Source organism: Pagrus pagrus (genome assembly GCF_965226575.1).
Source record: "Pagrus pagrus genome assembly, chromosome: 13".
Taxonomy (NCBI): Eukaryota; Metazoa; Chordata; class Actinopteri; order Spariformes; family Sparidae; genus Pagrus; species Pagrus pagrus.
In genome coordinates, this window is record NC_140197.1 from 5,674,895 (window position 1) to 5,695,653 (window position 20,759).

General features: G+C 41.0%; 1 protein-coding gene across 1 annotated transcript in view; it reads right to left on the minus strand.

Moving 5' to 3' along the window:
• The window catches only part of pdxdc1 (pyridoxal-dependent decarboxylase domain containing 1), a 52,518-nt gene extending 38,845 nt beyond the window's left edge, over positions 1–13,673 (minus strand). Inside the window, exons 1-8 of the mRNA XM_084370365.1 lie at positions 13,475–13,673; positions 11,591–11,719; positions 11,284–11,352; positions 8,111–8,194; positions 7,436–7,585; positions 6,422–6,611; positions 5,537–5,605; positions 5,372–5,450 (exon numbers count right to left, since the gene is read on the minus strand). Coding sequence (XP_084226491.1) covers positions 5,372–5,450; positions 5,537–5,605; positions 6,422–6,611; positions 7,436–7,585; positions 8,111–8,194; positions 11,284–11,352; positions 11,591–11,664 — 715 coding nt within the window. The 5' untranslated portion in view covers positions 11,665–11,719; positions 13,475–13,673. The remainder of the gene's footprint in view (positions 1–5,371; positions 5,451–5,536; positions 5,606–6,421; positions 6,612–7,435; positions 7,586–8,110; positions 8,195–11,283; positions 11,353–11,590; positions 11,720–13,474) is intronic.
• Positions 13,674–20,759: the final 7,086 nt, after the last annotated feature.

Here is a 20,759-nt window from a genome sequence, read left to right on the forward strand (position 1 = left end):
CACCTCATTCCAACTCCTTCCTTCAACCTGTCGCTACAGGGTCCCTCTAGCAAGGACAAACTTAGTGAAAAAAATCATTCATCTCATCCGCCATCATCATCATCAACAACTCACTATGAAGCCTTTTAAATGTCTTTTAAGGTCTTATTCTTTGTATTTTGTATTTATCGGTGATATTCCCATTTTATGTTTAACTGTGGCCTTTTTTTGTGCACACGTCAAAGACCCTAAAGACATCTGAGGTTGTAATTTCGCTCGCTCGCTCGCTCGCTGCAGCCACGGCTAATAAGCGGAGGCAGAAACAATTACGCACAGCCTACAGAAGTTTCAACGTCCATATAAGCATTTAAGAAATGATTCTTATCAGTTCCATAATTCAGAGAGGATTTTTACTCAACGAAAAAATGTATAAAGATCAGCTTTTAGGTTGAAGACACGACAGCAGCACGTATGTCCAGACGCTGATGTACATGACTGATGTATAGCTCCCCTGGTAGAGCAGCTCCCTCAGTAAGCAGAATCTTCTGCTAGTATGAGTTCGAATCTCAGTATAAGCTGTACCTTTAGTTAATGTGTTTTCTTTTCTCATCATCATTATGATCACATATGGCTCCAAGTTTGAGCAAATAAATGAGCAAATGAGCATTAATTCTCCGCCGGCCGCGGCACCAGCTTTCCTGCTTGTGTACATAAAATACATTAAATTCTGACACCACAACTGTAGCGTACCGAATATCAGTAGATGATAACCAGAAAAAAAACGTTCTATTGATCTGATTCACCGGCTTCATGGACGTCGGAACTATTTTCTGAGAGGGGGGCGGGGGAAGCACGCACTTTTATCAATGATTAAGGATTTGATTTGAAGTTATTTTATAATGGCGTGCAGTTATAAGAGAACTAGATGGATGAACACGGCATCTTTATTGTTAAGAAAATGAAACGTTGATCACTAAATCAGGCCATTTAAGGAACATAACAACATTGGCGGCGTTTCCCAGATTCGATCGTTTTAAGGACTTAAGAAGGCTCTTAAGAAGGGTTCGGCTAAGAAGGAGCGCTAAGATGCGGGTGTTTCCCAGACGCGTTCTTAACTACCTTCTTAGGAGAACCTTAAGATCAAGCCAAAGAAGCTTCTTAAGAGCTCTTAGTGGGAGCTGTCCACCGCGGTGCTGCTGAAACTGAATCAAGCGATGCCAGGCAAATCGATCACCCACCTCTTTATCAGCTCATAAGTCACACACAGAGCTAGAGAAAACTGTCTGACATGACGTGGCGTCGTTCTTCTTTCTATAAGCCTGTTGTAGAAAATATAAGGAATAGAAAGCACAAATATTTGTGTTAAATTCTGACACCACAACTGAAAGAAAGAAAGCAGCCGGTGAATCAGATCAATAGAACGTTTTTTTTTCTGGTTATCATCTATTGATATTCGGTACGCTACAGTTGTGGTGTCAGAATTTAATGTATTTTATGTACACAAGCAGGAAAGCTGGTGCCGCGGCCGGCGGAGAATTAATGCTCATTTGCTCATTTGTTTGCTCAAACTTGGAGCCATATGTGATCATAATGATGATGAGAAAAGAAAACACATTAACTAACGGTACTGCTCATACTGAGATTCGAACCCATACTAGCAGAAGATTCTGCTTACTGAGGGAGCTGCTCTACCAGGGGAGCTATACATCAGTCATAACACACATCAGCGTCTGGACATACGTGCTGCTGTCGTGTCTTCAACCTAAAAGCTGATCTTTATACATTTTTTCGTTGAGTAAAAATCCTCTCTGAATTATGGAACTGATAAGAATCATTTCTTAAATGCTTGTATGGACGTTGAAACTTCTGTAGCCTGTGCGTAATTGTTTCTGCCTCCGCTTATTAGCCGTGGCTGCAGCGAGCGAGCAAGCGAAATTACAACCTCAGATGTCTTTAGGGTATCAGATATTATTATAGGCTATTCTTATATTTAAGCAACATCCAGTCAGGCCGTGATATAGGCTCACGGGGGCGGACTGGGACAATAATTCAGGTCGGCAATTTTACCAGTAAACAAATGTTCCTTAAAAAACAACTAATGTCCATATTTTAGCTCTACTGTAAAACAAAGAAAGCACAAGTGATTATCCAAGGTCACCCAGATAATTGAGGTGTCCCACCGCTGTGAAACAATGGCTGTGTCCAAATTCAGGGGCTGCAGCCCACGAAGTGCGCATTTGAAGGCCAATTACGTCACAACGCTGCGCTAAGGCTGTCCAAATTCAGAGGCTCCTCCAAACGCAGCCCACAAATGCAGCCTGGCCTTCCCTCTTTTCGGAGGACGCACCGCAACTATCCTTCGCGGCCTCTCATATCCCAAGATCCTTTGCGCACCGCTGCTCAGTCCCGAAACAGAAGAGGAAGCAAGAGAAAATGGCGACATCAAGTGGCGTAGACATGACATTCACATTTAAGTAATGGGTTTATACTCGGTTTTTAGTCATGTAAACATCCAACGCCAGATATGTTAAACTTCAAAACCTCCAAATTTCAACTTTCAGTTAAAACACGTGACGCTGGTGATGCTATGGTAAATATAGTTGTTATTCACCAATGGGTTAATGTTTATTTTGTAATGTTAATTATTCAATTTAGATTTGACACATTTTGTCGTTAATTTTTATACACACACAAATAAATGTACACGTTTGATAGATTTGAACCAAAACAGACTTTAATGCATCTCTTCATTCACAATCGTGACGCAAGGGTAAGGGGCGGGAACATCTGGTGAGGCAACCAGGAAATACTCCGAAGGCTAGACCGTCCCATTTAACAACGGTGGACGAGGCCTTCAAAGACCTGTCCGAAGGACCCGGCCCTCGTGGACCGCGAAGGCTAGGCCACTGAAGGCTGCAGCCCCTGAATTTGGACACAGCCAATCAGTCTGAATCAATCTGATACGGTTTAGCAGTCCCCCTCTCCATTCACTCTACCTGTAGCCTAAAACAGCGCCACTCTCCATTGCAGCAACATTGTGGTCAAATGTGGAATTGTCCCAAAATCGTTTGAGCTGCAATTCAGTACTATGCTTCCACCTAGTGGCTACAGTTGTCACTGACATTTCACGCGTTGCGTGAATCTCGCTCCCCGCGAGTGAAATGGCCACTTTGAAGTAGTACCTACTGTACTTTGCTGACCGCTAAAGTACACAGTTTTTGGATGGTTTTAGGTTTTGTGAGGATGTTTCACTGCCTGTGTTTTAGCCTTAATAAATTTGTGATTCAGCATTCCTCTGGAGCTGGGTTTTTATTATACAGAAGCGTGTCCGGCAAGTAAAGTGTTTCCCTCGCTTAGCCTCTCGGCAACCATTATTGTTCCATCCATATTCGCCTAACATTGTCAGCAAAATGAGACACTTTGCTTGCAATAACTGCATCAAGCCTGCAACCCACTGACATCACCAAACCTTTACATTCTTCTTTTGTGATGCTTCTCCAGGCTTTCACCGCAGCCTCTTTCAGTTGTTGTTTGTTTCGGGGGGTTTCTCCCTTCAGTCTCCTCTTTAGCAGGTAAAATACATGCTCAATAGGGTTTAAGTCTGGAGATTGACTTCAGTCTAAAGCCTTCCACTTCTTTCCCCTGATGAACTCCTTGGTTGTTTTGGCAGTGTGTTTTGGGTCGTTGTCTTGCTGCATGATGAAGGATCTCCCGATCAGTTTGGTTCCATCTCTCTTTAAATTGGCTGACAAAATGTTTGTAGACTTCTGAATTTATTTTGCTGCTGCCATCATGTGTTACATCATCAATGAAGATCAATGAGCCCATCCCAGAAGAAGCCATGCAAGCCCAAGCCATGATATTACCTCCACCTTGTTTCACAGAAGAGCTTGTATGCTTGGGATCATGAGCAGATCCTTTGTTTCTCCACACATACCTTTTTCCATCACTTTGGTAAAGGTTAATCCTATCTCATCAGACCATAAAACTTTGTCCCAGAATTTATGAGCCTCGTCTCTGTACTTTTTGGCAAATATCTATCAGGCCTTCCTATTCGTATTGCTAATGACTGGTTTGCATCTTCTGGTGTGGCCTCTGTACTTTTGCCTTCAAGTCTTCTGTGAACGGTGGATTGTGATACCTTCACTCCTGCCCTCCGGAGGTTGTTGGTGGTGTCACTGACAGTTGTTTTAGGGTTTTTCTTTACAGCTCTCACAATGTTCTGTCATCAACTGCTGATGTTTTCCTTCATCTACCAGTTCAACATCTGTTGCTGGGTACACCAGTGGTTTATTTCTTCTTCAGGACATTCCAAATGGTTGTACTGGCTATGGCCAATGTTTGTGCAATGGCTCCGATTGATTTTCCATCCTCTCTCAGCTTCAAAATTGCTTGCTTTTCTCCCATAGACAGCTCACTGGTCTTCATGTTGGTTTCACCTGTTTAACTATAAATGCAGTCTGCAAAGGCAAAACTCAAAGCTGAAACTGAGAGTAGACATTCAGCGCTATTTATTGTTTGAATAATCAATATAATAGGACACACCTGGGCAACAAAAAATACCAGTCACATGTTCCAATAATTTTTCTCACTTGAAAAATGGATGGATTCAAACAAATGATGCTATCTTCTAAGTGTTTTAACAGATCTAGATGTAAATAACTGGAAATGAAAGCTGAAATGCTGCTCTCTTGTCTCATATTCATCTTTTGATGTCAAAATAAAGGAATTGGCCTTGCTGTTCCAATAGTTTTGGAGGGAACTGTATAGTGAAAAATGTACTGTAGTATAATATAGATTTTTGAATACATATCAATTCTGAATATTTGAAACAGGTTCAGTACTCATTTTCTGCACCATCTATGCTTTCTCACTTTCTCCGATAGCGAGTTGACACGCGCGCGCACGCGCACACGCACACACACACACACACACACACACACACACACACACACACACACACACACACACACACACACACACACACACACACACACACACACACACACACACACACGGGAAGTGATTTTAATGAGAAGATTTTTTCTGCCTAAACAAATTAAATAAACAAACTCTTTTCTTTTTCATGACTGAATAAACTGAATAAACAAACTGACCTTAAAGGACAACACATTTTATACTGTTTTACTTTGTTTATATGTGGCGGACCCTGCCACCTTTCCGGCTTCAGACAGTGAATGGTGACCTTGTTTTCCTCTGAGAACAGCTTGTTTATTCAGTTATAGAAAAAAGTTTTGTATTATTACCTCATTAATATTGTTGATATTAAAATTCTGAGTTTGAATTTCTTCTCCAAAATTACAGTGTCCCTTTAAACTAAACTGTGTTTTCCAAGTAGCAAACTCCTGTCAGGAATAACTGGTGTGATTACCTGCATTGGCAATCAACAACAAAGGAAGCTTCCCAGCTTCTACATCCTCTTTGATTAGTTTGTCCAACAGTGCAACGTCCTGACAATGACAAACAGATTTTGAGTCAAAATGAATTCTTTTGAACAATCGGAAAGTGTGTTTTCAAAATGTTTGGATTCTCCTACCATTTGGTGTTGGGATCCAAAGATGGTATTACATGGGACTGTGCACAGACTAGAGAGAGGCAGGCCAAGCTAATGAGACAGAAACTGACATTAAAATCACTTTCTATTATGTTTGCAATTGGATAATTTACAATAAAATATCTCTAACTACGTAATGCTGAATACCGATCAGTCACATTTTATGTGGCCATATACAGTAAGCACACAAACTGAAAGTCTCAGATTTGCCAATTCTGCCTATGCCTATACAATATTAATTGTGCTACAAAAAGGTAGAGTCCAACTGATACTTGATTTTTTGGGGCCAGTGTCAATATTAGGGAGCAAAAAATTCCAATGTAGATATATCAGCCTATATACACATTTTTTTAAATGATCCATCAAATGTTGTTATTTAACACTTGTGTTACAAAGATATGTAACAGAGGCACTCCATGTTTTACAGTTTTAACAATAATCGGCACACAGAAAGAGTACACTTCACTCATAATTGAATAATCTTAAATTACCCCAAGCATCTTTTTCTCATCTCATCATCTTTTGTGTTATGTTCTGTAAAAACAATCATATCGTCATAGGCCAATATTGGCCAGTAATATTGGGAAACTGATAAATCAGTCGGGCTCTACCAAGACGATATTCTAAAATACTTAATTTAGCTGAAATTCAAGAGTAACTCACTCCAGGTAAATATTGAGCCCTGGATGGCATCATTCATTTCATTGAAACCTCTTCATGTTGAATATTTCACAGAGGTACTATAGGTTAGATCTGGGATTTAATTAGAATATTTATTTATCTGGGAATATTCACAAGAAATGCTCACAGAGGGGCTTAAATCTTCATCATTAATGTGGTACGTGAGTTTGTGTGCACCCTTCCTACCTGGCTGCACAGATGCTGTCCCAGTCCAGGTCTGCCAGAGGCGCTCTGGTAGATAACTGGCTGCTTGAAGCTGAGGACAGCATAGCCCTCAGAGGCATATTCTTCATATCGGGCATTAATGACCAGCCGACACACTTTGACCAAGCCATCCCTGTCATCCTCATGGAAGTAAGCTGAACCGTTCTCATACCTGAGGGGCAGATTAGATCAGTGTCTTAATATAGAGTACTGAAAGCACAAAGTTACATTAAACAAAAAAGTGTTGAAAAATGTTCCTCAGAGATATTATAAAGACAGCAAACAACAAGAATCTGACAAAATAAAAAAAAAATTGAGTTTTTCACTCAAATGCAGCATTTAGCATTTATTATTATTGACATCTTTTATCCAGATTTCACCCACATTTTAACATTAAACCAAACATTTTTTTTGTACAAAAATTTGAAAATAATGACACCTAGATATATTGCACTGGCAAATGTAACTTCTGGAAGAAATGACTTTAACATATTATGAAAACCCCACAAAAACATCTTGAGCTTTTTCTTTTGATAGATTGATCCTTATTTACTCTAAACACAACCCAATACTCTGTGTAGTTATATCTACTACACATGCATATACACACTACATACATACAGATTGTATCAATACAAATATCAACTGAATAAACAAACTAAAATAGATTGATCATGTACACAAAGCATGATGGCATATCAAATAATAATTTAATATTACAGATTTTGAAATAATTCCGAGATTGTTCCAAAGATTCATCTCTTTGACTGAAATGTATACTTTATTTGTCGTGACCCTTACCCTTTTAAACCTCTTTTCAGATAATAATTGTTTGTATGCGTTGTCCAATATGCACTGTAACTACAACGTCATGTGATGTACACCAATAAGTTTACATTGTGAAAGTCACGGCTGTGAAAGAGTGGATTCATTTTTTTTTTTTTTTTTTAGTGTCACAATGCCCACAAAATAACTCGTTTCACTCCCCAGACCTACCTGAACAGTCTGCAGAGCCAGAGTGTGGTGTCAGAAAGAATCCGAGTGGTCAGCTTCCGCAGTCGCTCTCTGTCCAAAACTGAGATGTAGGCTGCAAGGCTGTGACCTAGCAAGGCCATGTGACCCTGTTCTCCCACGTTCTGCATCCTACTGGAGACAGCATACAGCAGCCTCATCACACACTTTATACTGAGTTATCTCCTCTATCATTATTTATTTACATAAAGGAGTATCTCTTATCTTATCAGTAAAACTAAATTGGTTGTACTGTTATAGTGTTGCTCCTTCCCTCTAACAGCATGCCAGTTTGGGAGTTGTTTTTAAATGATCTGCTTCTCTACAAGAGTCTAAAAGTAGACAAGCACCATGCAGGCACTGTAAATGAATGTGGTTTTTATAATCAGGAACAGTGAGTAGATGACACACCTGACATGACTCAGCTTTTTTCATTGTCATGACTTTACACCTATAAGTACTCTCCACAAACATTAGAAATTGCATCATCTTAGTCATAGTTACAGTTCATTCTTTATGTTGTGGATTTGGATTCAACATGATGCAGAAAAGGAAATTCAAATAGTCTAAACATGAAATGGTTCACTTGTAACAGTCAAGTTTCAACATGCTGACGGTACTATGCTTATGTAATGTTTCTCACTGATTAATCCGACTTACTGTTGGCTGGGCTTGTCCTCTTCCTCCTCCTCTTCATGTATGAGGTTGTGAACAAGGTGCAGTATAGCGGCAACATCCTGACCACTGCACAGGAAACACAAAGAAAAAAATGATCAGCTTCAGCTCTTCAGGTTTTCTCAAAAAAACTTCAAACTGTGGCCATAATTTCCACAATTCATACAAGATATGAGCATCCAAACAACTCATCCTCTCTCACTAAATGCACCTATCCAAGTAACCAGACTTAGACATATTGCTCATTGAGATAGGAACTGACAAGAGAGCCATTCAGTCCGCACTGACTCCAATGTTAAAAATGTCATGAGGAGAACATAAACTTAAACATTTTAGAATTGCTGTATCTCCAACATTTGTGACAGTACAAACAAATATTTCCTAACGATTTGTTCAGCAGAGTCAGCTAACTATGTTAGTCTCTAAATATGAACTTTAAATAATAAGGATCAGATTGAGTGCTGTGTCTAATGTTAACATTACTGACCTACAAGGGACTTAGTTAAAGGAGTTGATTATTGAGTGTCATTCCCACTTCTTCAAATACTGATGATATGGGTTGGCCGCCAACCGGACCTGAGGACTCAGTATTTGTTGAGTTGGGAATGAGACTCAAAAGTCAACTTTCCTTACAAATTTGACTTTCAACTGTGGTGCATTCAGTTGTGGTAAGATGCAATTAGATGCAATTAAAGGTTTAGGAGAAGCTAGTAATTGGGCCTTACTTTACTTCAAATACTGAAGACACTGCTGTTTTCTATATATGGAAAAAAAATACGTATTTCTTTGCCCCAGCTGTCAGAGTATAATTCATCAATCATGGTAATACATTTGGATTTGGTTTAATTAGTTTCTATTTAAAATGAACTGCTCCGAATGGTGTCAGTGATCTCTATACAGCACTTTGCTTTAAATATGCTGGGAAACATTATTTTATTGGCCAACTTGAGAAGACTTTAAAGGTACTCTGTGGAGTTTATGACATCTTATATGAGCAATGTTTTCCTGCTTGGTTTGCATCCTGTGCATTTGCACGAGGACAAACACATGGACAATTCACACACATCCCTGCCACTGACAGTGCCCTAACAGTTTCATGCGTAACCCTAACCCTAACCCACTGATTGGTTGTGGAAAAGTCAATCCAGTGTCTTTGGAGCTAAAAGTCAAGGTATCTCGGACTCTGCTGCTTTGATTTTAACCATTCTTTCTGAATCCTGTCTCTCACAAGTGTGCCAAAATCCTGGAAAAGCAAAACTAAATTGCCGGAGAACCCTTTTAAGAGTCATTAAACACAAAACTAAAAAACAAATTTACTAAATCTCACACTGCACTAAAAACGGAAGATTTGCAGGGTAATTAAAGAGACATTTCCCCCATATAGAGGCTATTTTGTGGATTAAATAAATGACTACAGTAATTAAGTGAAACAAATAAAGGTCATGGCGAGGGTCCTTACTATACTATACTTCGGAGTTAAAGGAATAGTTCACTCTAGAACGAAATTCAGTCATTATCGACTTACCCTCATGCTGATGAGAAGTCCGGTGTAGTTTCTTATTCCTCAAAGTGCAGCTGGAGACCCGCGGGGGTACCCTCCTGCAGCAATAATCCACATAACGAGCGTCAATTGTGCCCGAGAGGAAAAGGTCCATAAAACTACACAAAAACTTTGTAATATTTCTCCATACTGCTTGTCCGCTGCAATCCCAGTGTCCTGAAGTGGCGACATCCAGAGTTTACTCGAAACAACGTCATTTAGTAAATTTTTCTAGCCTAAACAGTCACTATACTACATTTGCCTGGAGGCACGCGAGTCTCCCGAACAGCGTTTGCACTACGGAAGTCACGCCAGACAAGATCAACGAGACTCGCGATAGATACACACTGGTATTTACATCCTGCTGTGAGTGTCAAAGTTTCAAATCACTAGTGCAGGCAGATCCCTCTTGTGTTTGTGTGTCTCTCGGTCGCTCAAAGCAGGAAGTAAATACAGGTGTGTATCTATCACGAGTCTCGTTCATCTTGTCCTGCGCGGCTTCCGTAGTGCAATCGGCTGTGAGGGAGACTTACGTGAACGCGGGTGCATGCCTCCAGGCAGATATAGCATAGTGACTGTTTAGGCTAAAAAAATGTACTAAATGACGTTGTTTTGAGTAAACTCTGGATGTCACCACTTCAGGACACTGGGATTGCAGCGGACGAGCAGTATGGAGGAATATTACAAAGTTTTTGTGTAGTTTTATGGACCTTTTCGTCTCGGGCGCCACTTACGCTCGTTATATGGATTATTGCTACAGGAGGGTACCCCGCGGTTCTCCAGCTGCACTTTGAGGAATAAGAAACTACACCGGACTTCTCATCAGCATGTGGGTGAGTCGATATTGACTGAATTTTGTTACATAAAAATATTCATCTTTACTCTTTAAACCAGTTGTTGATTGGTTGCTTACTTCTACTTCTCTAGTTGGTTAGTGAACCAGAAACAAGAACAAAATCCTCAGTCAGTGAATATTCTAAATTTGAACATATTATCAAATTGAAAAAAAAAACAGACATTGGATTGTGAAAATATAATATTTGATTGTGGAAAAAAGCCGCCTGCTTTTTTTCACCTATTTTCCTGCACGTTTGGTAGACATACATTGAAGTTCTGACAGTTGGCGTGCAATAGCTATCTATTTATCTCATGTTAATTTTGAAGGGAAAAGTGTGTAGCATAATCTGCCACACACTACAGCATTTATAGCCCAAGCAAATCAAGCTAATTTGCAATGCCCGTCCTGAGATGGCCCTTTAAAATAGATAAAACTCAACAAATGCTGTACATTAAGTACAGTGGAAATACAATCTCAGCAAAAAATATGAACAAGAATAGTTTTCCATTAGTCTTCGATCAAGCAGTGCTTGTGCATTATACAGTCTGCCTTGAGTTTGAAAGAGTTTTGTTTTCCGGCGCCTTAGTAACAATGGGAAAGTGGTCGATCACATATTTTCAGTGGGATCGTCAGCTTTTAAAAACCTGCATGTATGCACTAATCTCTGTATAAAAATGGAATTATAAAAACATATAAACAATTAACTTTAAATTCCAACCCAACCTGATTACGTGTGCGTCTGTGTCTGAATGTGTGTGTGTGTGTGTCTCTCTCTCTTACTCCCCCTGCAGAGGTCCAGGGATGCTGCTTCTGCTGAAGCGTTGCCTCTCTGTTCCCACCTCCAGCTCTCTAAATAGATGCACAGCACAAAGAGAGATGTCAAGATGATCTAATGGTGTATAATACAATGTTGACTTAATTCGCTCCTTGGTTAAAAATTCGAACTAAAATGGACTTAAAGATGCTTTATTAGTTTTGCTAGTTTGCTCCCACTTTCACTGACATCACAGAATCATCAGAGAGTCATTGTTTTTCCAGCTGTCACATTAGATGCTTGTTGAAAAGGTATAATAGCCTCTACTCTTACCTCTGTCCATCTCCCAAGATTCTCATGGCTTCACTCAGATTCTTGCCCACTTGAGTCAGCGTGGAGTCCACCATCGTCTATGGTGATTGTGGTGTATGTGTCTGTGTGTGTGAGAGGTGTGTGTGTGTGCTGGGAGAGAGTTAAAGAGAATATTAGGAAAAACATTTCAAAATCAGTCATTACAAACACTGCAACACAAGTGAGTGTGTGTGGACGCAACACAGAATTTTGTATTCACAGCATACACATATATATAAAAAATAAAAAAAAATAAAAAATGTGAGTCTATCAAGGTCAAATAAAGTCTTCATTGTTTGCTGCATGAAGCAAATCTACATGCAGACATTGAGAGTGAAAACTGAGCCATAAAAAGACCAAAGTATAGCTAGTTAGATAGTTATCTATAGAGGGCACAACCCAAGGGTCTGTTCTGTCTGAACAGGCTGCATAGATCATCACTTACAGTAAACACACTTAAATATCCTGTGATACACACCAATTAAAGCCTCCACTATTTCAAGGCCTGAAATTAACCCATCAAATTGGACTTTGCAGTTTTTGACAGCAGAAATACAGCAGCACACTCTAAATGTCCCAAAGAAAAACAGGCCCTGCCCCCGAGTTCCCACTCTGCCTGTAGCCTTTACATGATGACATTATAAAACCTCAAATGTGACATGACATGTTACGCTCTCTTCTTTTTCTTTTATTGTATTTTGTTTTTAGAAATGCCTTTCAAAAATAGAAATAATACAGTAGCCAAATAATACATATAAGTCATAAAAAGGCAGGTCTCTTTTCATACAAAAATAATGTTAACATCATCACCTTGGTGAAGCAGAGCCTTCACCGTTAAAAAAAAAAAATGGGATGCTTTAAACCATGGTTAATAGTGAGATTAGTTAATCACTGCATCCTTAAATCCAAGATGGCTGACTTCCGGTTGGGCAAAATATTCCTAATATGTTCTTTATGATGAGAGCAATGATCCCACTAAAAATCAAAGCACCTTTATCCTGACAGTGGGGACAGTGTCAGGGGCCCAGTCACTGCAGAACTTTGCAATTTACGCCAGTTTTGAAGTCTGTGCTGGTTTACATGAATTTTTGAGCATCCTAAGTGTTCAAATGTTTCCACTGCAGAATAATAATAACAATCTCTACGAAAACAATAGGTTCAACACAGCTTCTTGCTGTTTTATCCTATGTGTCAACATATTGGCATTCTGTATGGTCTGTTTGTTTGACCTCTTTTTGCTGTGCAAATTAAGATTCATTATTATTATTCTTATTATTATTATTATTGTTATTATTATTATTACAGTTATTGCAGTGCCTCTACTACCCTGTTACAGTTGTCAGGTGTTTATATATACACACATATATATACACATACATATATATATATATATATATATATATATATATATATATATACACACATATATATACACATACATATATATACACATACATATATATATATATATATATATATATATATATATATATATATATATATATATCAACGACATTGACTATGTCTCATTTACATGTTACATGGCTTCATATCAAGTACGTGGCACAGTTTTGGCAGGTGCACTGCTGATGTCATTAAAAGGAGGATCCTCTGACAGTCCATCGGGCTGCCGTCTCCTCCTCGCCTGGTGCACCCGCAATGTCAGCAGCTGCCTCTCAGCGGACACACTGAAGGCGAGAGCAGCAGCAATGTTACGCTGAAAACGGACGTTTCATATAAGTGTCCTCCCAGCTAGCAGGTCACAAAGCACCACAGAACAGCGAGGAAGCGGTGTGTTCGCTTCCTGTCACTAGGCTGACAGAGGGTTAGCAAAAAAACACACAGCACAGACCAAGCTCTCCTTACCGTCACTGCACACAGCGGACAGCCCAGCCGCCTCTGCTTGTGGAGGGGGATTCAGAAAGCCTGTGGGGAGAAAACGTCGTGGGGCGCCTTCACAAGTCTTCTGCAAGCGTGTTGAGATAGTGAATTTGACACGTCTATCCTGCTCCGGCTTCCTTCTGTAGCTACTCGGCTGGCTGAACCGGACAGTTTACTTCCTGGATTGGCGACGTGCCTTCCACGCTGGCAGCGCCGACGTCACGCTCTGACAGACTACTGGTCAGTCAGGTGACGACGGCCGAGGTTGTTTTTTTTTATATATATATATTTTTTTTTATTTTACCATTAATTTAAAGTGTTCATGAGAATGACCAGCAGCAGCACCAGTATATACACCAGAGTATACATTCATAGCGTAATTTAACCTAATAGCATATTAATATTTATTTATTTATTTATTTATCTATTTATAGCTCATCATGGCCAATTCATGACTAGCAAGGAAGTCCAATAACAAAGCAAAACAGTAAAAACAGGAGATATAAGAATGGCACTGTATACTGTACAGTATGTATATAATTGTATATATATTATATATATATTGTATATATAACTATATAATTTGTACTTTTTCTTTTAGAGGCAATTTCATTGCAGGACTTGTCCTTGTTATGGAGTATTTTTATATCACAGTATTGCTACTATACTTCATTCATTTCTTTGCAACCTCCATTAGAAAGTATAGTGGCTTAGTTATGTATGACTTTTTAAGTGAGTTTTCAAGAAGTCGTTAAAATTGAATTGAATTTTATAAGACTTTTGCCAGTAAATTGACACCACTCCTACGCTCTGTTTACACAGAATCGCTTAAACAAAAAAAGCTCCCTACATCTATGACCAAGGCTTCAATATCTGTTCTACCAAAAAAAGATAAAGACCCAATTAAGTGCGAATCATACCGACCAATCAGCCTACTTACATGTGACTACAAAATACTCACAAAAATCCTTGCCCTACGATTAGAATCTGTTTTACCAACTATTGTGCACCCTGACCAAACGGGTTTCATAAAGGGCAGGCAGTTATATCATAACCTGTGCCGCCTCTTTAATATAGTATACTCTGAGCACTCGACCCAACTTCCAGAGACAGCAATTTCGTTGGAAGCACACAAAGCTTTTGACCGAATCGAATACGGACACCTTTTTAAATCATTAAACAAATTTGGATTTGGCCCGACTTTTACTTCTTGGATTCAAACACTGTACTCTATGCCACAGGCATCAGTTAGGACCAATAATATCGATTCTGAGTATTTCATCCTCCATAGGGGAAAGAGGCAATGCTGTCCGCTGTCCCCTCTTCTATTTAATCTTGCCATTGAACCATTGGCTATAGCTTTGCGACAAAACAATGAAATATTGGGAATTAACAGGGGGGGGCAAGTCCATAAAGTCTTGTTATATGCGGACGACCTTTTGCTATTTATATCAGACCCTGAAAACGCTATTCCAAAGTGCCGGGACACAATCTCACAATTTAGTTTGGCCTCAGGGTATAAAATCAATTTAACAAAGAGTGTATTATTCCCCATTAATAGTAAAGCATTGACGATGTCCTTTGGTTCATGCGAATTTAGAGTCATAACTGGCCCCCTAACATATTTAGGAGTCAAGGTAACACGCCATTATAAAGACCTTCTTAAACTTAACTTTAGACCACTTATAGATCAAGCTAGGAAGGGTACCAATTGCTGGTCAACACTTCCATTATCTCTGGCCGGTCGCATTAACTCAGTTAAGATGGTTATTCTACCAAAATTTCTATACTTATTCCAGACAGTTCCCATTTTCTTGCCGAAATCATATTTTAAAGAATTAGATAAATATATTAGCACATTCATTTGGAATAAGACTATACCACGTGTGCCCAAATCTGTACTGGAGAAACGCAAAACAAATGGCGGTCTAGTGCTGCCAAACTTTTTATATTATTATTGGGCAGCCAATATTCATAAAGTGACTGTCTGGTACAATACTTTTGTGAAAGGGGATGGTCCAAACTGGTCTCTCATGGAACAACAAGCATGTTCATCAGTCTCCTTAGCATCTATGTTGTGTGGCCCATTACCATTAGCAGTGGGGGCTCATACAGACAACCCAATTGTGAGAGGCACTCTACGTATATGGACCCAATTTCATAAACACTTTGGCCTTACGCAAGCTTTGGTGTCAATGCCTTTTATCGCCAATCCCCTTTTTAGACCCTCTTTGTTAGATGCAGCTTTTCAGACATGGTTTGGGAAGGGACTTCATTGTGTAGGGGACCTATTCATTAATGGACTGTTTGGCTCTTTTGACCAGTTTGTTAAAGAGTACAACCTACCTAAGTCCCACTTCTTCAGGTACCTTCAAATACACAATTTCACTCGTACATATTTTTCATCATTCCCGCACAAACCTCCAGCCTGCCCACTTGATGAATGTCTGAAGCTTAAGCCTCACATACCAGGCTGTGTGTCTCAGTTGTACAGTATTGTACAGGACATCCTGGGAGAGGGATCCCTCCTCTGTGGCTCTCCTTGAGGTTTCTGCCGCATTTTTTTTCCCTGTTAAAAGGGCCTTTTTTGGGGCAAGTTTTTCCTCACTCGAATCGAGGGTCGAAGGACAGAGGGTGTCGTCTCTGTACAGATTGTAAAGCCCTCTGAGGCAAACTGTGATTTGTGAATTTGGGCTATACAAATAAAATTTGATTTGATTTGATTTGATTTGACATGGAAGGTAACTCTCTTCACCATTTGAAAGAACGGTGGGGTGAAGACTTGAGCATGGAGCTTTCTGAGGAAACCTGGCAAAGAACTATCAAGAGAGTACATACATCCTCAATTTGTGTTAGGCACGGATTGGTTCAATTTAAGATACTCAACCGCCTGCACCTCTGCAGAGTCAGACTGGCCCAGATATACCCCGGCTCAGATCCAAACTGCATTAGATGCCATCAGGCCCCTGCCACTCTGGGACACATGTTTTGGACATTGTAGTGTCTGTGTGTTTCTTATACCTCCTGAGCTCTGAGTGACAGGACAGGATGGGACAGGACCAGATGCTTCCCTTAAAGTATATGTGGGAAGGTGATGACGTAAAGGTCTCATGTCTTGGATAATAACTCATTAGCCCTGTGGTGTGCGTCAGAGAGTAGCTGAAGGAAGAGGTCCACACTGAGAACTGACCAGTTCAGAGGTTCAGGTTTGATTTAATGCAAACATTTCCATCTAAGTATAGAGAAACTAGCAGGTCAACTTTAGATAACATCAATATGGTCACACAAACATATTCCCTTGAAAGATATTCTATAGAGGTGTTATGCAGACCCATTCCTTTCCAACAGGATAGAGGGGCCCTCAGTTCCCCAAAAGTGAACAATTAGAGGAAATAGGCGGGTATGAGCGAACAGACTCTAAAAAGGACCCGCACACCAAAGAACGGGGGTGAATTTGGTTGATCTCCTAAGACTGAGGGTTCGAGAGGAGCATTTTGGGTCTATTGCTCTATCTTTCACCCAGCCTTGCCTCCGCAGAATTATTTTATCAACATACTACACGCCGACACCTTTGGAGGACGACAGCCCATACACTTCAACATGCTCAAAACTACACACATTCTGGTCAGAGATTTTCAATACATTCTCTTATATTTGTCAAAAAAGAATCGAGCCAGATCCAGTTATCTCAGCATTCGGGGTTACCCCTAGCAACAGCGGGCTATAAAAACATCATTCAGACTTCATAGCATTCTCAACATAACTAGCCCGCCGACTTATCCTTTTTGGTTGGAAATCAACCACACCTCAACCATCCCATTCATGTTGGGTTCGTGAGGTGATGGCGTTTCTTAAGCTAGAAAAAATCAGATGCACAATTCAGGGCTCTGTAAAAAGGTTAAAAAAAACTCGGTGCGACTTTTTAGAAAACTTTACAAGTGAATTTGATGCAACCACCTTAGATCAGTAGCTCTCCACAGCTCTACCCCCCCACCCTTTCTTTCTCTTCTCTTCCTGTCATTTCTCTTGTTGACTTTCTTTCTTTTTTTTTGGCATGTATCTGTACATGGGTTGACCATTGAAAATGTAACAAATTGAAGCAAAGAAAGAGGAAATAAAAAATGTCTATGAAGTATGTATGTATGTATATTATATACGACGCACACTGGAGATGGGATCCATGTATGGTATTCATGCAATTGTGTCTATTAGCTCTCTGTCAGTTTAAACTGTTTTGTTTTGTTTTTTCTCACTAAAGTTTTTTGAAAACTCAATAAGAAACAATTTGAAAAAAAAAAGTCGTTAAATTGTGTGCACCCGAGGAACCACATGCAAATTCCAAAAAAAGGGCACTACACAAACATTAATCTACCTGTCTGAGATCTGGTCATAACACACAGACAAACTCATAAATGTGTTTGCTGTTAAACATGCCAGGTGTCACAGCCTAGCAGGTGACTCTGAATAAACAATTCACTGGATAAAGCTGCTCTGTGAGATAATACACTGTGTCTGAAAGGGATACAGTATATTAGCATGTGTAACCCTGCAACACCCCCCCTTTATGTTTGTGTTAAATGTTCATTTTAGATTTTAAGGCTAAAGGTTAAAATGAGTGCCCTTATTTAGGTGTGTGGAAGCTTTTACTACCAATATTATAGTGATACAAAGCTGGCTGAACGTTGGCAATGTTCTCTTTTAAGTCCATAACACTTTTCTGTCATGTACAAATAATAAATGTGTTACAATCACAAACCAAACTGTGCAGGTTGGATAAAGTTCACTTAAATTTCAAGCTGCAGATGACCTGATTTACTGTCAAAAATATTAGTTTTTTGTCACCTTAAATATGGCTACTAAAGGTCTCCTATAAATATCCAGTGGTGTCATATTTACGGATGTTGTGATGGAGACCTGACCTGCGGTCAAGGTTAAAGGAAGGTGGTGCCAAATCAACTCGTCAACTTTTACAGAGGAAATAGAATAGAAAACATCCTGACTGGCAAACTGGCATAGTTCATGCACGGCCCAGGACAGGAAGGCTCTACAGCGGGTACAACATCACTGGTAACCATCTCCCCATCTTTCTTACTCACTCACACTCTGAGTCTGTGTCCTGCATGTGGCTGCCCCCTTGTTGATCGTAACATCAGCAGCATTGAAATATATGTGAATAAGGTATTGACAACTTCACAGGGAATACAAACTTTATGGGAATAGACAGTATGTGTACACTCACAGATTCAGAGAGCATCTCCAGTGGCTACCTCTCCTATATTCAGACCCTCTGATCACATGACTTCAGATAGGGGTTTTATTCAGTGCAACCACAAATGTAACTTACATTAAAAGAAGGAGACAATGATGGTGGGGAAAACATAGTCTTAAACATTTTTTATTTATTTAAAGAGTCTTTAAAACCAACTTAACACAGTTCACCTCAGCCATACATCTTCCTACAGATGAAATGTACTGTTTTTCGGGAACAAAGTTCACCTTGTAAAAAATGTTTGATATGTTAATAATGTAACACCATAATACCATTTTGTTTTTCAACACTCCAATGTCCAACTTCAAGTGTGATTAGAGGACTTGACCAATAACACATTTCAGATGCACATATGGTGTCACGCCCTCCACTTCTAGGGCTAGATAGTGGCAGCCTCTCTTTCCTTTTTTCCCCTTTCTCCTCTCCCTCTCTCTCTAGCAGGCGGAGGCGTGATGCGGGTTCAGGGCGGACAGGTGCAGCCACTCAGTAATCAGCGGATTGATCCGTGCGGCGGGGAGAGGAGCGCTCTCATTCATTCACCTGCCGCCATAAAAACCAGACGCTTTCCACAACCTGACGCCGGACCGTAACTCGATTTCCATTTCCTCTCTCCGCCTGCGCTCCCGGACCCGCCTGCTCTCCAGTGGCTTCCGCCGTGGCTTCATCCAGCTCGTCTGATCCCCATCCCGGCTCGCCCCAGAAAGCCGCAACTGTCCGCCGCTTCTTCACCTGGCCGCACCGCGCCATCGCTGTCAGCCCTTCCCCCTCCAGCCCCGCAACCAAAGACTATCCAGCTCACTCTCTCTCGTCTGTTCGGGTAATAGTAAAATTCCTGTACCTGTCTCGCGTTTTTGCAGACAGCGCTTTTTGTTAATAGTTAGCTGCCGTCCTTAGTTTTGTTTTAGCCTGTTTGTTTAGTGTCTTTTGGTTGTGCCTTTGAATTAGTCCCGCCAGCCCGTTAGGTGTATTGTCACTCTCTTTCGTTCTAGCCTTGTGTAAGTGCAGCCTTTAATAAACCTCTTTCTGTTTGAATTGCTCTAGCCTGTGTCTCTTTGTCCTGCACTTGAGCCTCGGCTTCTGAAACCTGACAGTATGGTCCGGCCAGAATGAGCTCAGCAGACAAAGAGACTGGCGCGGAGGCAGCCTCCCCCGCCACCTCGTTTCAACAAGCTATTGCTAATCAGGAAAGCGTGTTAGCTCAACATGACGAGCTGTTGCGTTCCCTAGTAAGTAGCAATCATGTCATGCTTAATCAAATCTCCGAACTAACCACCCAGTTAAGGGATTTGGCCGGTCAAATTGCTCAGACCGCTCCCCCACGCTCAGCGTTAGCAGCTAATCCTGCCACGGCTAGTGGTAGCGTCCCACCGCCCTTTCGTGAACCTGTAGTGCCAGTACCAGAACGTTACAGGGGGGAGTTAGGATCCTGCCGGGCCTTTTTAACTCAGGTCTCGCTAGTTTTTGATATGCAGCCTCTCTCCTATGCCTCCGATTGTTCCAAGATAGCCTATACCATCGGGTTATTGGCAGGACAGGCGAGAGAGTGGGGCACGGCTGTTTGGGAGCGCCAGGACGGTGCCTGTGAGTCCTACGCTGCATTTGTGGCAGAGATGAGGAAGGTCTTCGACCACCCAGTAAGCGGTAACAACGCCAGCCACCGTCTCATGGCCATCTCCCAAGGGACAAGGAGTGTCGCAGAGTTTACGGTGGAGTTCCGGACGCTGGCTGCAGAGAGCGCCTGGAATGACAGCGCACTCCAGGGAGCCTTTTTCAAGGGGCTAAGTGAGGCCCTCAAGGACGAGCTGGCAACTCGTGACGAACCCCCAGACCTAGACCACCTCATCGCACTGATCGACAACCGGCTCCGGAGGCGAGAACGGAGCGCCCGCTCTGCACTTGGACCCACCAGAACCCCTAGTGTCCCAGGCCCCAGGACGCTGCCGGACCCCCTGCCAGAGTCTCTCCCAGAGCCGATCCAGATCGGTCGCGCCCACCTCACTG